At 33.8% G+C, this 24204-nt stretch overlaps 1 protein-coding gene across 4 annotated transcripts; it reads left to right on the top strand.

Annotated features, from left to right (window-relative positions):
- The first annotated feature begins 12886 nt into the window (after positions 1-12886).
- Positions 12887-21939, top strand: LOC111446662 (serine/threonine-protein kinase CTR1-like). 4 transcript variants are annotated; one of them, XM_023085565.1, is made up of 16 exons: positions 12887-13165; positions 13361-14284; positions 14718-15016; positions 15124-15268; positions 15992-16107; positions 16775-16983; positions 17645-18115; positions 18217-18257; positions 19172-19240; positions 19570-19670; positions 19745-19829; positions 19913-20011; positions 20096-20164; positions 20672-20803; positions 20915-21009; positions 21480-21939. In XM_023085565.1, exons 2-16 carry the CDS (start codon positions 13538-13540, stop codon positions 21574-21576), a joined length of 2775 nt encoding a protein of 924 aa, XP_022941333.1. In that variant the 5' UTR covers positions 12887-13165; positions 13361-13537; the 3' UTR covers positions 21577-21939. The 4 variants fall into 4 exon arrangements, with proteins under 4 accessions (XP_022941333.1, XP_022941335.1, XP_022941336.1 ...); XM_023085567.1 differs by having other exon boundaries at positions 13320-14284; XM_023085568.1 differs by having other exon boundaries at positions 13304-14284.
- The last annotated feature ends 2265 nt before the right edge of the window (positions 21940-24204 follow it).

Genomic DNA, 24204 nt, shown 5'->3' with positions numbered 1-24204 from the left:
AAAATATTACGTTTTTATCCTTCAAATTTGAATGCAATTTTCATGGTTCATTTATTTTAAATATTACATTTATATCTTTTATTTTATATATATATATATATATATATATATATATATATATATATATATATATATATATATATATAGATATATATATATATATATATATCTATATATATATATATATATATAGATATATATATATATATATATATCTATATATATATATATATATATAGATATATATATATATATATATATCTATATATATATATATATATATAGATATATATATATATATATATATCTATATATATATATATATATATAGATATATATATATATATATATATCTATATATATATATATATATATAGATATATATATATATATATATATCTATATATATATATATATATATAGATATATATATATATATATATATCTATATATATATATATATATATAGATATATATATATATATATATATCTATATATATATATATATATATAGATATATATATATATATATATATCTATATATATATATATATATATAGATATATATATATATATATATATCTATATATATATATATATATATAGATATATATATATATATATATATCTATATATATATATATATATATAGATATATATATATATATATATATCTATATATATATATATATATATAGATATATATATATATATATATATCTATATATATATATATATATATAGATATATATATATATATATATATCTATATATATATATATATATATATATATATATATATATATATATATATATATATATATATATAATCCAAATTTGAGGACTAAATAAATATTTTTCATCTGATGGTTTTAAATAATTAATATTTAAATTTACCAAAAACTCCTTGAGATAGGGTAAATTTTTTTTTTTTTTAGATAATTAATATTTAAATTTACCAAAAACTCCTTGAGATAGGGTAAATATATATATATATATATATTTTTAGATAATTAATATTTAAATTTACCAAAAACTCCTTGAGATAGGGGTAAATATATATATTTTTTAATTTTTTAATTTTTTTTAGACAAATATTTTCTTTGGAAGATTGAAAGCAGTAAGCTACTCGTTAGCTGTTAACTAGTAGCGACGGGAGGTAAAAGGTGGTTCATCTAGCCCAGCAAGTGGATTCGTTGTGTTATGCGGCAGTGTGATGTAGCTGAAAAAGGCAAGCTCCTTTTTATTTATTAATAAGAGTATATGTCGGGAAAAACTCCAAAACTAGGGTTCAAAAAATCTAACCTTAGAAACAATATCCGTTCTCGAAAAGGGCACCCCTACAAGACCCCAAACTACAAGCTAGCCACAACGGCTTTACCATCGTTGTTGCTTGTAATTTACAGGCTCGAAAATTTCTCTTTCGCCTCTTCTCTCGTTTATTATTATTATTTGACAAAAGATTTATTGGGACTTGAAAAGCATGACATCCACGTGGGACAGGGAATAAAAATGGGTCAGTGTCCTTCCCGATCTCGAAAGAGCCCTCCAAATTTTATCTCTTGCCTTCCCATGGGAAATAGAATATTCTGCCCCCTATTTTTTGCTCTCAAATTAAATATTGGTTTTTTTTTTAATAAATAAATAAATAAACAAATTATTCCATTTCGAAAATTGAAGTCCAAAATCGACGGAGCATTTCTTATCCTCTACACGAAACAACTGGAAACTGAAAGACGGTTTTCATTTACCCATAAAATAATATTTATGAAAAATTTCGTTATTTTCTTACGTCATTAGTAATTATTTTAAAACCAAATTATTGGTTTTACTGTTAGTTTTAATTGTAATTAATATAAAATAAAAAATTAGGAAAGAGAAAAAATGTAGATAGATATTTATAATTAAAAAATAATAAAGTATAAAAATCTTAGTCGAGATGGTCTATTATAATAATTTATTTTTTTAGATAAAATAATAATAGTAGAAGATCAAAACAATAATATATAGATATGTTAATCATGCGATAATTATATTTTATATTTTACGATTCATCGAGTTCAATAAAAATATATTTTGTAGATGTGTTGTTCGTGGTTTATAAATATATTATAGAATACATTTTAATTTAATTTATAAATCGTTTTTAAATAAATATGAAAATAAGAAATATAATTTTGTTTTAATTTAATTCATGGTTTCTAAAGCTATAATTATTGAAATTGACGTTCTTCCTAAGAATTCACAATTCGTCCAGTGACGTCTAAACTAAATGTCCGAAAACCCATAGAACATAGCGGGCCCCACCTGACGAACGACGTCGTTTCTCTATGTTTGGCGACAAGAGACAGATGAAACCCAGCTGGCTACATTTTTGGGATTCACCAAAAGAATAAATATGTTTTATCCATTGGGTTTTCAATTTGATTTTTATTTTTATTTTCACAAAAAATTTAAAAAAAGAATAATCTACCCTAAGCCTTTTCAGATTACATTAATAGTTAGTTATTAATAAACATATAAAAGAAGAATTAAACTATTTATTATTTCATTTTAAAATTTAAAATTCTAAAAAATCATTGAATTTTTCTCAGTTATTACAATTTAATTATCTTCTGATTTCTCGTCTATATATATATATATAATCTAATTATTTTGTTAGGGTAGGTAAGCTTATTGTAACTCAATTATTAATAGTTATGGACAAAAATAATATAATTAAAAATTATAGACAATAAAACCTATAATTCTATTTAAACCCCAAAATATATATTTAGCCAATTTTTTTTAGATATTAAAGGCGTGTTTATTTTGGTGTAATGAAAATTGGTTTCAATTGTAACGAAAAACAATCATAGTATAATCAATAATTATAGAAATAAAATTAATTTAATTATATTTATTTGAATTAATCGTATTATTTAATATATTTAGAATTGAAATGAAATGTTTATAATTAATAGGCTATTATTATATATTTATAATTTGTTACCGTGCCAAAAATATGTTACATGAGTTAAAAGATTTCCCATCTTCCATTTTATTTGCCTATTCAAAATTTAAATTTTAAAATCTTTTAATATCTATGGTAAAATAAAATCACTTTAAATTATTATTATTATTATTATTGTAAAATGAGAAACTCGCAATAAATGGCGACCACACGTTTAGGTTTTGATTACAAAAAAACACGTAAACACGGCACAGGCTCCCCTTGCTTGTTCTTGCGTCGCGCCAACAAATTCTCCCCTAAAACGAAAAACTCGTAATTAATACGACTTCCTAAATTTGGATCGCCACGTGGAATGTGTTCCCACCTTCCATTCCTCTATTTTCCTGCATGCATGGGGTTCTCAACGTATTGCACGTGAAATTCACCGGTTCCGATTCATCGTATCTTCCTCCTTTTATTTCCCGATTATTTGTAGCTCTAGCTGCATTTCATCGCCGAATTTCAAGTCAAACTTCTTTACTCAAAATAATAATAACAAATTAATTTATTTTCCATTAATCAAATAAATAGTCCATGCCATCTACAGTCCGTTCTCAATTAATTTATTTAAGAAAGCTCCGGAAGTTTATTTATTTATTTATTTTATCACACTTTATTATAAGTATCTCAGAATAATTATTTAAAAAACACTCAAATATCATTAATTTAATTTATTTATCTCAATATAAACGTGAATCGATGGGTCATTGATGATTTATTTTTCTTTGAATTTAATTTTCGAAGTATAAGTCCAAAATTTAAACCTTAGACGGTCTGAGAGGTAAATTAAATATTAGCCTATTGAACCATGCATACGTCAATAATATACGATTATCGATTCAAATTTAAGGTTTAATACACACTAATCAACATGTTTCTGTCTAATACAAGAGTTCACAAAAATTCGTTAATTTCATTAATAAATGTCACTGTACTTTAAATACAAGACATTACAGTCTAATATAGAAATTTTGGTTCAAACCCAAGACTTAACTAAGAGTTCACGGAAATTCGTTGATTTCATGAATAAAAACCATTAAACACTACGTATCCTTGTCTAATACATGCAATTTGGTTCGAACTGAAGACGGTAAGAGTTCACGAAGATCCGTTGATTTAATTCATAAAGACCAAATACACTAAAATGAGTTCACGGAGCTCGGTTAATTTCGTGGATAAAAACTAATACACATTAAACACCACATGTTTTGATTTATTTAAATCGAAGTCCACGACGATCCGTTGACTTTTTGGATAAGAATAACAATACCAAAGGTAAGAGTTAATATTAAAAACCATTGCACTTAATTAAACATTAATTAATTACCCTAATTAGTTAATAAATTTCGATTAAGCAATAATTCAACGAACTTGGACCTATTACTCGAAGTAGAACCTACCGGCGCACGCCCTTTCCCGCCTGTCTTCCCCGTAGAAGAAAGAGCACCACGAGTTGCCTCTCTCTCAAACACCTTTATTTTTGTTGTTTCCCTGCATATAGGGTTTTCATTTTTTATTATTTTTTAAATATATTTTATAGTTATGAGTTGGGGAATTAATGACGTGGCATGTTATTTATTTATTTTCACGTAAGCATATGCTCTATTTCATAATCTTAGTTTTGACGTATTCACTAAATTATACTATAATTAATATTTTTTAAAATAGATGGAATATTAAAATATTTCATTATAGTTTATTTTCCTTTTATATTTAGGTCTTTTGCCTCTTAGACGAACATGACTCCTTGATTATAAATTCATGATCAATTCCCAAATTAGTCGGTGTGGGACTTTCATCATCCAACACCTCCCTTCGAATATATTTCCCTTTAATCGAGGCTCGACTCCTTTTTTCTTTTGGAGTCTCAGTCATTTTTTTACTATGCCTTCGAGGAGGCTCGACTTCTTATATTTTGGAAATCTCTGTTCGACATTTGAGGATTTACCAATCTATTGGTATGACTCTGATACCATGTTAGACGAACACGACTCTACACAGTGATATGATATTGTTCACTTTGAGCATAAGCTTTCATGGCTTTGCTTTGGGCTTCTCAAAAGACCTCACTCGAATGGAGCGAGTATTCCTTGATTATAAACCCATGATCATTCCCTAAATTAGTCGATAACGTGAGACTTTCATCGTCCAACAGTTTGCAAACTTTTTTTTTCGGTGAAATTAAAATTGAAATAAAAAATAATAATAATAATAAAACCCAATTTTAAAATAAAATGATTTTTTTAATTTTGTTTATTTATTTTTGTCATTCATGGGTATAATTTTATTGATAGGTGTAACCGTTAAAGTATGGATGACACTTTTTTCCTTCCATAATTATTGGATTTATTATTAAAGTGAAAATATACTTGAATTTGTAACCATGTTCTATTGGAGTCATTCGTTTCATGTGTCTCAAACATTTATGAAATATACAATGTCCCATACATTTATTCGTGAAGGAAGTTGTTCTTTCTTCACTTTTGAAAAATAAAAAAATAAAATATATTTTTCAACAAATATTTTTTGAATAATATTGGTTAAGGATATAAATTTTTTTATTACACTATCCGTTCAAGCTTACTGTTAGTAGATATTGTCTGTTTTGACTCATTACGTATCAGCTTCACAATTTTAAAACATGTCTACTAGAGAGAGATTTACACGCCCTTATCATAAATGTTTCATTTCCTTTTCCAACCAATGTAAGATCGTATTCAAGAAAAGACGGTCCATTTAGGCCCAATTAATGCCTCATAGGTGGACTCAACAGGGGGTGCATTGTGAGATCACACATCAATTGGAAAGGAAACGAAACATTATTTGTCAGTGTGTAAAAGCGGAAGGAAAAGTCAAAGAGGACGGTGTCTAAATGAGTACATATTCAGTTTCACTGTGTGACTTCGAAAGATCTTCTAGCGATAAAGTTCCAAGAAGAACGGAAAAATACATATAAATAAATAAATAAATAAACCTAAACAAAATGGGAAAAAATAAATTAATTGAATATGTTAGGAAAAGATATTAATTATTTAGAAAAAAATTAAGCACTTTCTAGTTCTTCATATTCCATTGGTGTTATAAAAAATTTAATAAAAAAATAAAGTAGGTATAGGGCTTTTAAAACTGGAAAGGATATGCCTCAATAGGCTTCCATATCAAGAAAAGTGAAAGGTGTTTGGATTTGAGGACATAAAAAGACTCAAATTCCATTATTTATATATCTATTGAATTAAAGCATATAGTTTAATTAACATAATGTAATATACCACATTATAATACAACACATTATAGTTTAATTAATGTAATGTAATACACCACATTATATGTAAAGGCCCAGATCCACCGCTAACAGATATTGTCCTATTTGAGCTTCCTCTCAAGGCTTTAAAACCGGTCTGCTAAGGAAATGTTTCCACACCTTTATAAATGGTAGTTTGTTCTCCTCCCCAACCAATGTGGGACATCACAATCCACCCCATTCGGGGCCCACCGTCTTTGTTGGCACTCTTTCCTTCCTCTAGTCGATGTGGGACCGACCCCAAATCCACCCCCTTTGGGGCCCAGCGTCCTTACTGGCACATCGGCTCGTGTCTACTCCCCCCTTCGAAGAACAGCGAGAAGGCTGACACATCGTCCGATGTCTGCCTCTGATATCATTGTGATGTCCCACATTGGTTGGGGAGGAGAACAAACCACCATTTATAAGAGTGTGAAAACTTTCCCCTAACATACGCGTTTTAAAGAAAGTCTAAAGAAGACAATATCTGTTAGCAGTGGATCTGAGCCGTTCCATTATAATATCATATATTGATGTTGCTTAAGCTATAGTCTATTCTTTGTTTGCTTTTCAAATTAAGTAATCTTTTAATTATTATTATTATTATTATTTTAATTATAAAGTTGGGGAAGACATCTTCTCTTGTCTCTTCATATCATGAGCTCGATGCTTGCCATATTAATTGTTTTCTTCCACTCATATATTCTTTTATTATTTATTTATTTATTTAAAACTTTTGATATTAATATATATATATATATATATAAAAATTTTGTTTGACCTATCGAGTCCATTTATTCATTGAATTTGAAATGAATCGTCATTTTAAAAATTGGATTTGTGTATAAGACGAAACATTGATGTCATATTTGATATGATAAGCTGAACCTACAATGAAGCAACTACATAGGTATTGTTAAGGATTATTGAGAGTGAGTCCTACGTTGGTTAATTTAGTGAAAAATTATGAGTTTATAAGTGATAAATATTATCTCCATTGGTATGAGATATTTTGAGAAAGTCGAAATATTTTTTTTTAAATCATGATTGAAACGACCCAGATCCACCGCTAGCAGATATTTTACTCGTTGGGTTTTTCCTTTCGGACTTTTCCTCAAGGCTTTAAAACGCGTCTGTTAGGGAAAAGTTTCCACACCCTTATAAATGGTGGTGTGTTCTACGTGGGACATCACAATAAACAAATATATATTTTTAAAATTAAAATTAAAATTTTGTTAACATATTTGAGATTGCATTGCAAAATTAAAATAGTTTCGAAACAATATTGTTAGAAAAACAATAAATTAATAAAGAATCCATTTTTATTGACAAACTACGATAAATATTATAATAAAGAAGATATTTGAGAATTTTTTAAAAAATATTTAACACTAAAACCGAGATGGTCCCATAAAGTGGGAAAATAATTTACCAGAAAAGTTTTTGAGGTAAGTAAAGTTTTTTACCCATTTTAAATTCCAGCTTAAAATAATAATAATAATAATTAATAACCGCAGTGAAAATGGAAAGGCGGGTAAAAAAGGGTAGAAAAATAAAACCGCGAATGGCAGGGAAGACTGTAGCGTTAATGTCCAGATCGGCTCTTTAGCGCTACGTGTCACTACGAGAGCAGAGCTTAATCTTACGTGTTTATTAAGAGGATATTTTGCCGTGATAATTAGTTAGAATATATATCAGATATTTAGGGAGTTGTTAGTATAGATTTTATTAACCGTATATTTTATTTATTTACCAAATTTAGTTAGATATATATTTTTTCTATTTTTAGGTATTAGTTGATAGTTTGTATCCTATTTAAACGTGGTAAACCTGAATGAAGATCATACTTTCGATCCCAATTCTATTTCTATTTCTCATTCTTAACATGGTATCAGAGCACCGATCTTGGTGTTCTTAAATATCAAAATTTCCTTTATGGCGGAATCAGCCAAATCCAGCTTCAAAATTTCGGATGTTGATTTAACACATCCGTACTATATTCATCACTCTGATCAGCCAGGATATTCACTTGTTCCAATCAAATTAAATGGAGCAAATTACCAATCCTGGAGTAAATCAGTTATGCATGCTCTTATTGCCAAGAAGAAAATTGGCTTCATTGATGGCACAATTGAGGAACCGTCCCAAGATGCAAATTCAACCGAATTCGAACTCTGGAATCAGTGCAACAGTATGATAATATCTTGGTTAACTCATTCCGTTGAAGCAGATATCGCTAAAGGCATTATTCACGCCAAGACAGCTCATCAAGTGTGGGTTGATCTTCACGATCAATTCTCACAAAAGAATGCTCCAGCAATTTTTCAAATACAAAACTCGATAGCAACGATGTCACAAGGAACCATGGCGCTGTCAACATATTTCACCAAGCTCAAAGCACTTTGGGATGAACTGGAAGCGTACCGCACACCATTTACCTGTAATCAACGTCAAATACATATTGATCAACGCGAAGAAGACAAGTTGATGCAATTGCTCATGGGGCTTAATCAGTCTTATAAAACGGTGAGATCTAACATATTGATGATGTCTCCATTACCTAATGTGAGGCAAGCCTATTCATTACTTGTACAAGAAGAGATGCAGCGTCAGGTAACTTCCGAACCTACTGAGAATTTCTCGATTGCATCAGCAGTGCAAAAGAAAACAATATATTCAAAATTCGCCAAGGACAAAAAGTGTGAACACTGCAATAAAAGTGGTCATACAATCAATGAGTGTCGAATTCTTAAGTTTCACTGTAACTTTTGTGATAGAAGGGGCCATACAGAAGATCGGTGTCGACAGAAAAATAATTCTGGAAGGACAAGACAAGACAATCAACACAATAACCGTGGATATCGATCATCTGCAAATATGGCCGATGTTTCACAGTTGAATACAGAAGAACAGTCACCTAATTCCATTCCAAATTTTTCTTCTGAGCAATTACGAGAGATAGCACAAGCCTTATCTGCAATCAATCATCACCCTTCTGGTAATTCTGACAATCACGTCAATGTTGCAGGTTTGTTTCCCATATCTACATTATCTATTAACTCTGCGAGTTCTAATTCATGGATTCTCGATAGTGGAGCTACGGATCATATAGTATCAAAATCTTCTGTTATGACTGAACCAAAGGCTGCCATCATGTCTGCAATAAATTTGCCTAATGGAGAGACAGCACGTGTGTCACATACTGGCAATATTTCCCTTAGCCCTAACCTTCAATTAAACAACGTTTTATGTGTGCCTTCATTCAATTTAAACCTAATGTCGATCAGCAAACTTACCAATAACTTGAAATGTTATGTCACCTTCTATCCTGATTCTTGTGTTATGCAGGACTTGGCTACGGGGAAGATGATTGGCTCGGGTAAACAATTTGGAGGTCTCTATCATATTTCTTCATCTCCAATCAAATCTTCAGCTCATCAAGTATCTCAGTCATCTAATTTGTGGCATTTACGCCTAGGTCATCCTTCCTTTTCTCGTTTTAAATTTCTAGCTGATCAATTGCATCTTAATAATGCGAGTTATTCTCATAATTGTAGTATCTGCCCGTTAGCAAAACAAACTAGGTTGTCTTTCCCAAGAAGTTCAATAACAACCCATTCTGCTTTTGATCTGATACATTGTGATGTTTGGGGACCACATAAAATTCCTACCCATTCTGGTTTGCGTTTTTTTCTCACTATTGTTGATGATTTTACTCGATGTACTTGGGTTTTTTTAATGCAACATAAGTCAGAAGTACATCATTTGTTAATGAACTTTGTTAAATTCGTTCAAACTCAATTTCATACTACTATCAAGATAGTTCGATCAGACAATGGGACTGAATTCCTATCTTTGCAACCATTCTTTACTTCTTGTGGTATTGAATTTCAGCGCACTTGTGTCTATACTCCACAACAAAATGGAGTCGTAGAACGCAAGCATCGCCATATCCTAAATGTAGCTAGGTCTCTTCTTTTTCAGTCACAGGTTCCACTTAATTTTTGGGGAGAGTGCATTTTAACGGCTGTTTATCTTATAAATAGAACGCCATCACCATTATTATCTAACAAGACACCCTTTGAAGCACTCTACAAACGACCACCTACATTTCATCATCTTAAAGTTTTTGGTTGTAAATGTTATGCAACTATAGTACATCCTAAGCAAAAATTTGAACCTAGGGCAACTCCTTGTGTTTTCGTAGGATATCCTTGTGGTCATAAAGGTTACAAGTTGTATGACATGCAATCTCACAAATTCTTTATCAGCCGTGATGTCAAATTTTGTGAAGATGATTTTCCTTTTTCATCAGCTTCACAAACTTCGACATTAGCTCCTTCGACTCCTGTTGTACCACTTCATGATCCATCCTACTCAAACATCCATCCTCCACCTTCTATTCCTTCACCTCCTACTCCTCCTTCACCTCCTATTCCTTCACCTCCTACTCCTCCTTCACCTCCTATCCCTTCACCTACTACTCCGTCGTCTCCTCCACCTTCTCCAGATTCGCCCACTAATTCCAATCCTATCCCACCTGATACATCAGCTCCACTTCGACGTTCTACTCGTACTAAACAGCCTCCAGCTTGGCATAAGGATTATGAGATGTCTTCTGGAGCCAATCATTTAACCTCTAGCTCAAGTCCCGGCACTGGCACCAGGTATCCCCTTCATCATTACCTTTCATTCTCTCGTTTTTCTCCTACTCAACGTGCTTTTCTAGCTCTTATTACATCCCAGACAGAACCTAAAACCTATGACGAGGCAGTTGGCGACCCGTTATGGCAGCAGGCTATGAATGATGAAATTGCAGCTTTGGAACGTAATCATACATGGTCTCTCGTTCCTCTACCACTTGGTCATAAAGCTATTGGTTGTCGTTGGGTGTACAAAATTAAATACAACTCTGATGGTTCTGTTGAACGTTATAAAGCTCGACTAGTAGCAAAGGGATACACTCAGGTTGAAGGTATTGATTACACAGAAACATTTTCCCCTACAGCGAAACTTACTACACTTCGTTGCTTACTCACTGTTGCTGCTGCTCGAAAATGGTTCACCCATCAGTTGGATGTTCAAAATGCCTTTCTCCATGGTAATCTAGACGAGGAAGTTTATATGTCTTTACCACCAGGTCTTCGCCGACAGGGGGAGAATACAGTATGTCGGCTCCATAAATCTCTTTATGGATTAAAACAGGCTTCTCGCAATTGGTTCTCCATATTTTCTACAACTATACAAAATGCAGGCTACACTCAGTCCAAAGCAGATTACTCTTTGTTTACTAAGAGTAAAGGTACTTCTTTCACTGCAGTTCTAATCTATGTTGATGATATTCTGTTGACAGGCAATGATCTCGAAGAAATTCAATATCTCAAGACTAGTTTACTCCAGAAATTTCTTATCAAAGATTTAGGAAATTTGAAATATTTTCTAGGCATTGAATTTTCTCGATCTAGAAAAGGAATTTTTATGTCTCAAAGGAAGTATGCTCTAGACATCCTTCAAGACACAGGTCTTACAGGAGCACGTCCAGACAAATTTCCTATGGAGCAAAATCTGAAACTTTCTTTAACTGAAGGAGAGAAGTTGAATGATCCAAGTAAATACAGACGGTTGATTGGCAGATTAATATATTTGACCGTCACTAGGCCTGACATAGCTTATTCAGTTCGTATGCTTAGCCAATTTATGCATGAACCAAGAAAACCACATTGGGAGGCAGCTCTTCGAGTTCTGAGGTACATCAAAGGCACTCCTGGTCAAGGACTTCTACTGCCATCTGAAAACAATTTAAGATTACAGGCATATTGCGATTCTGACTGGGGTGGTTGTCGAACTTCCAGACGATCTATTTCTGGGTTCTGCATTTTCCTCGGAAATTCAATTATTTCTTGGAAGTCTAAAAAGCAAACTAATGTGTCCAGATCATCAGCAGAAGCCGAGTATCGAGCTATGGCAAATACTTGTTTAGAGTTAACTTGGTTAAGATACATTCTTCAAGACTTGAATGTTCCACTGTCCGAACCAGCATTATTATATTGTGATAATCAAGCAGCATTACATATAGCAGCCAATCCAGTTTTTCATGAACGTACGAAACACATTGAAATAGATTGTCATATAGTTCGAGAAAAGTTACAAGCTGGAATCATCAAACCGTGTTATGTTTCGACCAAAATGCAATTGGCAGATGTTTTTACTAAAGCTTTGGGAAGACAGCAATTTGACTTTTTGAAGGACAAGTTGGGTGTGATCGACATACACTCTCCAACTTGAGGGGGAGTATTAAGAGGATATTTTGCCGTGATAATTAGTTAGAATATATATCAGATATTTAGGGAGTTGTTAGTATAGATTTTATTAACCGTATATTTTATTTATTTACCAAATTTAGTTAGATATATATTTTTTCTATTTTTAGGTATTAGTTGATAGTTTGTATCCTATTTAAACGTTGTAAACCTGAATGAAGATCATACTTTCGATCCCAATTCTATTTCTATTTCTCATTCTTAACAGTGTTCTTTAGCAACGCAAGGGGCGCATGTACGCTCCCGGTTTTCTCCATTTCCGCCATTCTTATTTACAATTTTATTATTTTTATTTCTCCACCGATTTATTTCAATCATCTCCTTCCAATTTTCGTGCTTAAAAAACTCTCTCTAACGTTACTCCATTGGTCTCCCATTTTCTCTCTCCTCCGCCACCGTCTTTCTCCTCTAAAATCCAACATCCTCCATTATCGAATCCGTATTTCTCTTCCGACCTCCATAAATAAGGTTTACTCTCCGTTTCTGCTGCTGCTGGAATCTGTATTTCCGTCTTGGTTCCCTTGCCTCGGTCGCTGTGTGCTCCCGGAATAAGCTACTGTACTCTCATTCAGGTTGGTTATGAAGTTGCTTTTTCTGTTCGTTTTGTTTTGTTTTCTTTTTTTGCACTTGAGGAATTCGGTTATTGTTTGTTTGGATTTTGTTTGTGTTGTTTTGTTGTTTTTATGCGGTTTCTGTAGTGTTTTGAGTAGCAGGTGTTTGTAGCAGGTGTTTTGATTACTGATGGAACTGGACATTATCGTATGCAGAGGTGATAAAAAGTAGGTGAGGTTTGTGATTTACTGAGGACTAAGAGCAAGTGAGCGATTGAGAGAGAGAGAGAGAAAGAGAGAGAGAGTTGAAGGAAGAGGTGCATATTTTGGTTGCGTTCGTGGTTACGTGCGGGATTGTATCTGTTCTTGCTGGCGTTCGAGACTCTGTGAAGAATGCCGCACAGAACGACTTATTTCTTCCCCAGGCAATTTCCGGATCGCGGATTTGACTCAGCGTCAACTTCCAAACAGATTTTGGATCACGAGAAGAAAATCAACAAGGACACTTTAAGTACCGAAAGTGACGCGAAACCGACCCCGCGGCCTGCTCGCGACTTTAGTGTCACGAAGAGTTCGGCTGTATCGGATCTTTTCACGGGGGACAAGTCTCAAAGCAAGAAGAAACTGCCTGCTCTTTACGATTGGTTGGTGAACAAGAAAGCAACACGATCAGCAACCGCTCACGTGAAAACTTGGCTTTCCAATTGCGATGAGGACCGCGAGCTTTTGCTTCCTCCACCTACCTCGGAACCAGATCATGATACAAAGAATGTTGAGGATCGGAGTGTTGACCGGCGCTTTGACCGGGAAGTTTCACTGCCTAGATTATCAAGCGGGAGTAGCTATGCAGGGAGTTTGTTTTCAGGCACGGGAACGGGGACTGTGGATGGCAACTTTTCCAGCGATGTTAAGGATTCATCGGTGTCGAAGATATTGTCCACGCGCACGGCGAGGCCGGAAGAGATTGTGGATGGAGATGGTGAGGAAAGCCTAGCGCAAAGAACGAAAGAGAGTTATTACCTGCAACTTGCTTTGGCTGCAACGCTTCGTTCTCATGCTAGTCTCGCTGGCGATCCCGTGCTTATGGAGGAAGGCAGGGTGGAAATTACGGACGCTGAAACTGTTTCTTATCGACTATGGGTATTTGCACTATCTTTCTCCAACTTTTTGACTTATGTACATTTCAATGTCTTATGTTCTTAGTAATCAAATTAAACAGTTCAATTGTTCTATTTAAGTTCTATTTTATCCTCCGCAGTACATCATCAAGTTCTGAACGATTTTGAAGGCATGTCTCGAATGGCTGCATTAAGTGTTTTGTCTTCGGAGAAAGTTTCTTAGATTTTAGTGGTCTTTTATTTTTTCTTCTTCATTTCCCTTGCCTTAATAGCATAAATTTTGTTTCGTCATTGTTGGTAATTGTCTGTGCAATTTGCTTCTAATAATTCTGTTTTTAATCATTCTTATCATCTTGGTGGAATTTGCGCGGATGGTTTCAAACTAATAGTTGTCTTCCGAGCTACATTTTTACTTCAAATTAGTTATTTACGACTCTAGGCTCACATATTCTCAGGTAAGTGGTTGCCTGTCTTACTCCGACAAAATTTCCGATGGTTTCTACAATATTTTGGGTATGAACCCGTATCTTTGGGTTATGTGCAATGATTTTGAGGAAGGTAGACGGCTACCACCTCTGATGTCACTTAAAACCATTGAACCGAGTGAGACGTCAATGGAGGTGGTTCTTGTGGATAGACGTGGGGACTCTCGACTGAAGGAGCTTGAAGAGAAAGCACAAGAACTATATTGTGCTTCAGAGAACACCGTAGTGTTGGTGGAAAAACTAGGAAAACTTGTTGCGATCTACATGGGGTACGTCCTCGTAATTTTTCTTTGGTTTGGCAGCTGAACACTTGATGCATGATTAAATTTTTTGTGCTTCTTTTAAAATATAATTGTATTTTAATTCCAATAAATAGGGGCACTTTCCCGGTGGAGCAAGGGGGTTTGCACCTCCATTGGAAAGTGGTGAGCAAAAGATTGAGGGAATTTCAGCAATGCATTGTGCTACCAATCGGTAGTCTATCTATGGGATTATGCAGGCACCGTGCAATACTTTTTAAGGTATGGTTTGTTTATTCGCTCATCAAGAGTTCTTGCTAGTGCTTTGAAACTATTTGTATTTAGCTTTTGAATTTCTTTCATCCACACGTTTATTGGATAAGAATTGCACTCTTCCAAGCTATATGATTATCAAAACTAATTCTGTAAACAATATAATAGAAGAATGTGAGTGTTATAAGAAGTAAAAATGATTTTAATTTGGGGCATTGTGATTAATGGAGACTAAAACTGGTGGATACAAAGGATGAACTTGCACCAAATTTTATTTCCCTGCACTTGTACGTAAGTTGACGGAACTAGATTCAGATAAGAGGACGAGGTCTCTTGCTCATTTTTGGCGGATGATTTATTTTCCTATAGCTTGTTTGTTGGCTTAATGGATCAGGGATGTAGGGGCAAATGCCTTGTGACTGTATCTAAGTGAATATACCCGATGAAACATTTTCTGTTTTGTTTTAAATGATATCACCAGTTAGCTCTTTTCGTGGTGAGACTAGTTTTTTTTATTTAATCTCACTCTAGACACTACAACTTCACCTGGTGGAATCTGTACATGTTCATGTGTTGGGATTTGGAGGGGTACCTCATGGCAACACAGTACAAACTTGTATGACTTGAATGATTAGCTGCTTTCATTGTTGTGTAAGAACAGTAAATTTTCCAACTGCTGGGTATGTTTATTCAATATATTAATTGCATGATGGTTTTTGCTTTCTGTATCAGAAATTGGCAGATTATATAGGTTTGCCGTGTCGGATAGCTAAAGGTTGTATGTACTGTGTTGCTGATCATCGATCCTCTTGCCTTGTCAAAATTGAAGATGACAAGAAATCGTTGAGGTTAGATAATCAAGCTGTACCTCTCATGAAGCTGTTTCACATGTTGCCTAATTTTCAGCTGTCTCAGTAAAATCTTGGTATTTTATCACCTTAAACGATTTTCATAAGGCTTCTGGAATTACTGACATAAAGATTTGAGGGTTACAATTTTAACTTTGTGACGAGCAAAAAGTATATTGATGAAGTTTTCAGTTGTCAGGCCATAAGGCAGGATCATCTCGAAAGTTGTTTCAGTACTCTTTCGCCTACACGAATTTTGGAGTTGGCAATTAATAATTTTCCCTTCTGGCATTACGTTATCATTTCTGTAGATGTAGTTTCTGCTTCCTACAAGTTCGTTCTTTCTTTATTTTTTGTTTGTATTAATTTATTGTGTATGTCAAACATCATGGATTTAGAGCTGCTTTACCGAGGCAGTGGATATTCTGTTGTAAAATATTCAGTAGTTTCGAATACATCAAACCAAATAGAGCTCTTTGCAAGCAAATTTTATAACTTGGCTCCCTAAATTTTTCTTTAATCAACAAATTTGCTTCATTGTCAATGAAGACAAGACCTCTCGATTTGTTTGAGTTCGTTTAAAGGCAACCATATATTGGAACTGTGTTCACTTCATTTCTAGTATATGTCTTTGGGCGTTGTTTATGGATACTCATTTTCTTAACAGGGAGTACGTTGTTGATTTAGTGGGGGAACCAGGAAATATACATGGTCCAGATTCCTCAATTAATGGAGGGCTCCAATCTTCAATGCCTTCACCACTTCACATTTCTCATTTAAAAGAGTTCCAAGAACCTTACGTGGAAAGTTGTTTAAGCCGTCAAATTGTTGGGTCAAAGCAAACCTGTGGTTCTCCGGATAATCCTCTACATTCAGGTTTGTTCGCATTTTGTTTTCCTTGAGAGTACATTTTAGTTTCTCCTACTGGGTTAAAATCGACGGACATCCTGTAAAAATAGGTGGAAGACCTTTTTTAAGTATAGAACTCAGACGACTTTGAGCTCAAATACTATTATTCTAGCATAGAATGGATGAGTTCCCCATACGATAAATGCTGTGGGGATTTGTTTTTGTAGTTCATGTGTCAGCTGAGTTGAGATGTATGTTTCTTTTAGTGTATAAACATTAGCCAACCTTTTTGTAGATGTGCATTCTTGTTATCTATAAATTATTAGATGGTTTTCTAAATCCAGCTAATGTTTCATAGATCATCTTAAGTCCGCTTTTACAATTGACATCTGTCTGACTCCTAGATGAGTTTTCTACATGAACCTACTTTTTGGCTTTTTGCTAGTGCTAGGTGTCTGCTGCATATTAGATTTTACGTTCTTTTTCTTCTTCAATAAGTCGTCTTCTTGACCTGGCAATTTACTTCTGAAAGAAAATTAAGCTAGCGTGGGTCATGTGTGCTCTCTAGGTATTCTTTTTAAACATGCACGTGGCATCCATGTATGGTTTGGTTTAATGCATCTTGGTATTGTTGTATGAGGTCGAATGGCCCTTAAATTGGACGTCCTTTTTTACTAATGTTTTGCAGGCCTTGGAGAGCGCCGGATGAGAGGGGGAAGCTCGTTATATAAAAATTCAGGGACTGGAACTGATAAATTGGTTGATCAAGCTGTTGGTGTGAGATCATCTCAGCTGTGTTTGGAAACTAAAGTGAGCGAGGAGTGTGCACTTCAGAGTCATATATTGGCACCCACTGACGCTGATGCCTCTAAGAACTTGGGTTCTGTTGCTGGTGCATCTTTACATGAAAACGCAGTTGTCATTGAAGAAATATACAGAAAAGAGGAAGTTGTGGTGGGAATTTCACTCGATGAATCTAGCATTGATCCGTCCAACTTAAGCTTGTCAACTCAAATTGATTCAAAAGAGGTTGAGAGTAGGTCTCGAAATTGTTCAGCATCAACACATCCAAAATATCTGATACTTGAACCATCTCTTGCAATGGATTGGCTGGAAATTTCATGGGATGAATTACATATAAAGGAGCGTGTTGGAGCTGGTATTTCCACATCTTGTCATTTCTGCTAAAATTAGTTCTGCTCGTATTAAATGTATAAATGGGTAACTGATTCTGAATTTCCCGTTTTCTTGTACTTGCAGGCTCATTTGGAACAGTGCACCGTGCTGAATGGCATGGATCGGTCAGCCTCTTTCACCTCTCTCTTTAACTCATGATTTAACTATATGTTTAGTTTTATGTATAAAATTTAAACGGACTGGTCTTCTAGTTTAATGGTTTTCTGTTCATCACCTCTCTCTTTAACTCATGATTTAACTATATGTTCAGTTTTATAATTTAAACAAACTGATCTTCTAGTTTAATGGTTTCTGTTCCATCACTTTGGTTATTTTCTGAGGAGCATGGATATTTTGAATGCTAATTTTCTTTGCTAGTATGAAGAATCCCTTGAAAATACAGCGAGTATTAAAAAATCTCCATTACAATTTTAATTGGGGTTGATAATGAGAAATGCAGCCCTTACGCGTGTACCTTTCCTTTAAACATTATTTCTAATAAATACCGTGTGGATTTTAATATTTCAATGCGGGAATTCATGAAGGAAAATTTATATATATTGTATTGGTAAAAAAAATATAAATAATTACATAGCATTAAATGCTGAAACTAGCACAATTTTCATTGCATTAGCAGTATTCTGAAATCCGTTTATTGTACTGAGCGTTAGCCTCTTTTCATTGTTAGAATGAAAATTTTGTTTCTTTCTTAAAGTAATAATAATACTTCTAAACTGAAATCAGTAGAACTCCTACCTTTTTATGGTAGTTTTTCAGAGATGGGATTGTTTTGGGTAGCAGTAACGCTAATGGGAAGCCAATCCTTGCCTCTTTCCCATTGCTGTCCCGGCCTTGCCTCTTTGATATCTTGAAAATGGAAACACAAGCTATACTTATGCTATCACTAATGAAGATGTTGATCAAAGTTGTCTAGAATAGACTAGGGCCCTCTTGTTTCCATTGCTGGCTCATTTATTTGTTACATATCTTCATATTTCTATCTGTTGCTCAACTAATACACACAATTTCTTCTGCATAGGACGTTGCTGTCAAGGTTTTAAGCGTGCAGGATTTCCAAGACGATCAGTTGAAGGAGTTTCTAAGAGAGGTATGATGAGAAGTTTATAATGGATGGTAAAATCTTCAAAATATTAATTTAATATACGCTGGCTTTTCCATTTTTAGTTCAGTTGCTAGCAGTACCTGAAAGTGCATACAACTTATCTCTCTTTAAAGGATTAATTGAACATAGACACACTCGGGATGATCTTGCAACCAGTTGTAACTGAGGTTGACTATGATTTGTTAGGGCAATAAAATAATTAATGGTTCATATTTCTCAAGTTGTTGCATTACTTATGGTGTATTCATGTTCTGTATTGTTAAGAGTTATGAGATTGCAATTGTTGTTCCTCAGTACTCTGTAAAATTTCCCAGGTTGCAATAATGAAGCGGGTCCGCCATCCGAACGTGGTACTCTTCATGGGTGCAGTTACTAAGAGACCTCATCTTTCAATAGTGACTGAATATCTGCCTAGGTTATTTCCCTCCCCATTTCTTCAATTTTTCAGTCTTTTATAAACTGTGATCTAATTTTAAATTTTTGTAACAGGGGTAGTCTATACCGCCTAATTCACAGGCCATCCTCTGGTGAACTGATGGATCAAAGGAAACGATTGCGAATGGCGTTGGATGTGGTGCGTCCTTTTCTTTCTTACTGCTGTTGTGTTTTGTTACATTATCTGAATTAGCGAAGTAATTCTTATTTTTTCTTGCACAGGCAAAGGGAATCAACTACCTACATTGTCTCAATCCTCCCATAGTACACTGGGATCTTAAATCCCCCAATTTGTTGGTTGACAAAAATTGGACGGTCAAGGTGTTAAAAACATGTGTCATTTATCTTGAAACTTACAGAGAAAACCATAGACTTCCTGCGCTAATTCCATGTTTGTGTATTTAGGTTTGCGACTTTGGGTTGTCCAGATTCAAAGCCAACACTTTCATATCATCGAAATCTGTAGCTGGAACTGTAAGTTGTTCCTACCATATTAGTATTTGCATAGAATAGTGCACTTATTTTCGTGTAAAATAAATCTCATTGTTCCTTCGTGCATTCAACACCGCTCTTGGGTTTGTGATTGAAACATTTGGACTTGATACGTATTGGTTCCTAGGATCTTGAATAATTGAAATTGCTGTACCATGCCCTGATGGTGAGATGAGAGTAGTTCTTTACCGCGTCTTGGATACTGTGGTTTAGCCATACAACAATTCCTAACATGTTCCAAATGTTAGCCATAACTGTCATCCCATGAACCCATATCCAGACACCTGATCCCGTCACATCGTGTGAAAACATAGGTTTTCATTCATCAGATATAACTATCTTCCGATTTTAACCTTTTTCTAGTTGGTTCATCTGCATTGTTCATGTCATTTCTATTGCCATAGAAAGTCAGATTTTGCACCAATATTTCGCAGGTTAAGTTTTTTTCTCAGCCGTCCATCAATGTAACTATGTTGCTTTTATTTTCAGCCTGAGTGGATGGCTCCAGAATTCCTTCGTGGAGAGCCTTCAAATGAGAAGACTGATGTCTACAGTTTTGGAGTGATCCTCTGGGAACTAGTCACCATGCAACAACCGTGGAGTGGGCTTGGCCCGGCTCAGGTTAGTCATGGCATTCATGTTACAGAGTTTATTGTTACATGTCTACTGAAATGGTTATTTTCTCTACTGTTACCCTCCTAAGTTGGTGAACATGTTTGTACGAACTTCTAGGTTGTGGGAGCTGTCGCTTTCCAGAATAGAAAGCTTTCTATACCACCAAACACTTCCCCGTTGGTGTCTTCCCTTATTGAATCTTGCTGGGCAGAGTAAGTTATTTCATCTACATACCGTACTTGGTCATTCTGTTTATTTTCACGTGGTTTGGTGATTTTTTTTCTTCCTCCAATTCTTCCCTGTTGAGTATTGTTGGGAGGAAGTCCCACATTAGTTAATTTAGGGGTTAATTAGGGGATGATCGTGAGTTTATCTTCATTGGTATGAGACCTTTTGGGGAACCCAAAGCAAAGTTACGAGAGCTTATGTTAAAGTGGACAATATCATACCATTGTGGAGATCCGTGATTCCTAACATTCCCCTTGAATAAGGAATTTCTAAAACAATTTTCTGCGGTTCTGTTACTTGCTAGTATCTTCAGTATCTGTATTTGTTCATGAACGGCTATTTGGAGACTGTGAATATGTTATGTCGATAAACCAGAAAGATCGGCCCCTTCGGGGACATCCAATAAACAAAAGTGATCGAAAATAGAATCTCATATTTCTTCTTTTCTTGGCAGTGACCCTGTTCAGCGCCCATCATTTGCAAGTATAGTCGAGTCCCTGAAGAAATTGCTCAAATGTCCCCAGCAGTTGATAGTAATGGGAGGAACGTGAAAACACCTCCCATAACTAATTATGCAGTAACTGAAAACATCGGTAATCAATATCTTCAACTGACTGAATCATTTTGGTCTTTGGCAACTTTAGATTTTGGTGGTTGCATAAGGCTGGAAATAGCCCAGATGAAAGCTCAAGCTTTTTAGTAGTATCCCATAGAAATGCTAAATTCTACATCGATATGCGGGTTTATAACATCGCAAATCCAAATGTAATACAGTTCCTCCAATATTACTGGGAAGTGGAACCTATTTTTACTGCCAACTGCATTGTTCCACAACTCGCTTGTAATCTTTATGAACCCGCAGTATGTTTATTGCCGTCCCTAATGGCGTAATGAGAAATAAAATATTTTACTTCTTTTTACTTCCCCTATGTCATATGAAATTTATAGCACAGGAACAATGTTCTCCTCCGTGGGAAATTGTCTCTGCCCAGCAATTTTGACGAGTCGACAACCGCCTGGAACAAAGGTAAAGGCCTTGTTCATAGTTTCATTCTTTAGCGCCTTATTTCTTGTGAACTCTGACATGGATTTTCTTATAGGATGAGCTATCTTATCGTCGATTTATGGAAAATCTCCATTTCCTCGCAACATTCAGGTAATTCTTTTTGCTACCTATTAAAATTATTTACCATTTCCTATTTCCCATTTCGTGCTGTGTATTACAGTCCTGTCTTGAACTAGGATTGCCCACCCGTTTTCCAATCTGCGTTGAGGACATTATCGGACTTCTTACAGCATTGAACGACAAGTCCACGAACTTTAAGGTACATTTTAAACACTTTAAACTATCCAACTTGAGCTATTTGATTCTTTTTAGCTTCCATTTTCTGGTTTTGATGTGTGCCTCCTTCACTTTTAGTTCGTCACTTATTATGGGTTTCCGCATTGTTGCTCTCAAACGGTATCATCTCACAGCTTCCTCTATTCCCACATGATTGATTTTGGTTTTGAAGGTGAGTTTGGTTGTACTTTTAAGATGACTGATAAGTACACTAAATCACTTTTTTTTCTTCTCAAAAGTTATGTGGACTTATATAAGTAAGTTCGTCTAGTTGGTTAGCCCTGATTTAAATTATCAAGTGCATGCATTCCCTTCGATGGGGATTTTCACGATACCATCGAAGGGAAACGCATACTTTCCACGCTTTATCTCAGTAGATGTTATTTTTTCTTGAGTGTTTCATTTGATTGTTTTAGGGTTTGAATGTTGAAAAGAAAACTATAGGTTTCTCCATAGTAAGCACTAAAATTTTTCTAGCTTTGACATCATACGAGCCATCTATGCATTTTTCTTGTTGCTTGGTGGTTGAACTTGTGCTAGATGACTCTGCCGACAAGTTCTCCACAGGGATTGAATCTTATTTTGTGGTGCATTGTTTTTCATCATGAACTTTTATTCTTTGATTTACAGAATCAATTTCATTCTGTGGCGTAGTACTGTTATTTTCTTGAACTTTTGCATGATTTCCGCACCATAATATTCGTGGTATTTATATCTTTTGAATCCGAAGTTCTTTAATAATAATATCATTTATCTTATTTTATAAGCGTGTTTCCGTTCCAAATTAGTTCACATTTAAAAGAAATAACAGGTGTGTATTTTATTGATGAGTTTTGTAAATGAATTAAATAGGTGGAGACGTGATTTCAACATGGGTAGGACACCAAGAATAAATTAAGAAGTTTTTGCGTCGGTTTATTGTTTCTAAAAATGAAGTATTGAACTTCCGCTTCTCTAAGACAGAAGAATGAAACATGTTTCCGCCTTTAATTATTTTGGGGATGGGGATGAAAAGAGGTTTGAAATCTTCGAGGTAGGGAGACGGGGCGACTTTAGAAAGGCTGGAATCTGAAGGCAGTCAGAGACATCTATTTTTTAAAACGGGTTAGTTTTAATTCGTTTAAAATTATTCGGAAACAGATTTTACTCTTTCAAAAATAAGATTTGAATTTTGTTTCATAAAAAGTAATTTCAAATAACTAAATATATGTCTTTTCGAAACATTTCTTAAATCAAAATTAATGATTTTATACTTTTAAATAAAAAACATTCTTAAAATTATTTTGCAACGTTCCTTCAATCAAAATTAATGATTTTGTACTTTTAAATATAGTTTTATTTTATAAAAAGTAATTTCAAATAATTAAAAAGAAAATATGTTTTTAAAATTATTTCGAAACATTCCTTTAATCAAAATTAATGATTTTATACTTTTGAATATAATTTTATTTCATAAAAAGTAATTTCAAATAATTAAAAAGAAAAAATGTTTTTAAAATTATTTCAAAAAATTTTTTTAATCAAAATTAATGATTTTAAATATAACTTTATTAAATAAAATTTAAATTTTATTTCATAAAGAGTAATTTCAAATAATTTAAAATATGTTTCTAAAATCATTTCGATACATTTTTTTAATCAGAAAGAACATAAAATTTAAAATTTATTTCATGAAAAGTAATTTCAAATAATTGAAAATATGTTTTTGGAAAGATACGTTTATAAATTTATTTCGAAACATTCCTTCATAAAAAATTAATCATAATTCAAATTTTATTCCACAAAAAGTAATTTCAAGCAATTAAAAATATGTTTCGAAGGGATCAGTTCATGAACC

Source organism: Cucurbita moschata, unplaced genomic scaffold, assembly GCF_002738365.1.
Source record: "Cucurbita moschata cultivar Rifu unplaced genomic scaffold, Cmos_1.0 Cmo_Scf00008, whole genome shotgun sequence".
Lineage (NCBI taxonomy): Eukaryota > Viridiplantae > Streptophyta > Magnoliopsida > Cucurbitales > Cucurbitaceae > Cucurbita > Cucurbita moschata.
The sequence above is the reverse complement of the archived record's forward strand: the minus strand, read 5'-3'. Positions and strand labels throughout refer to the sequence as shown.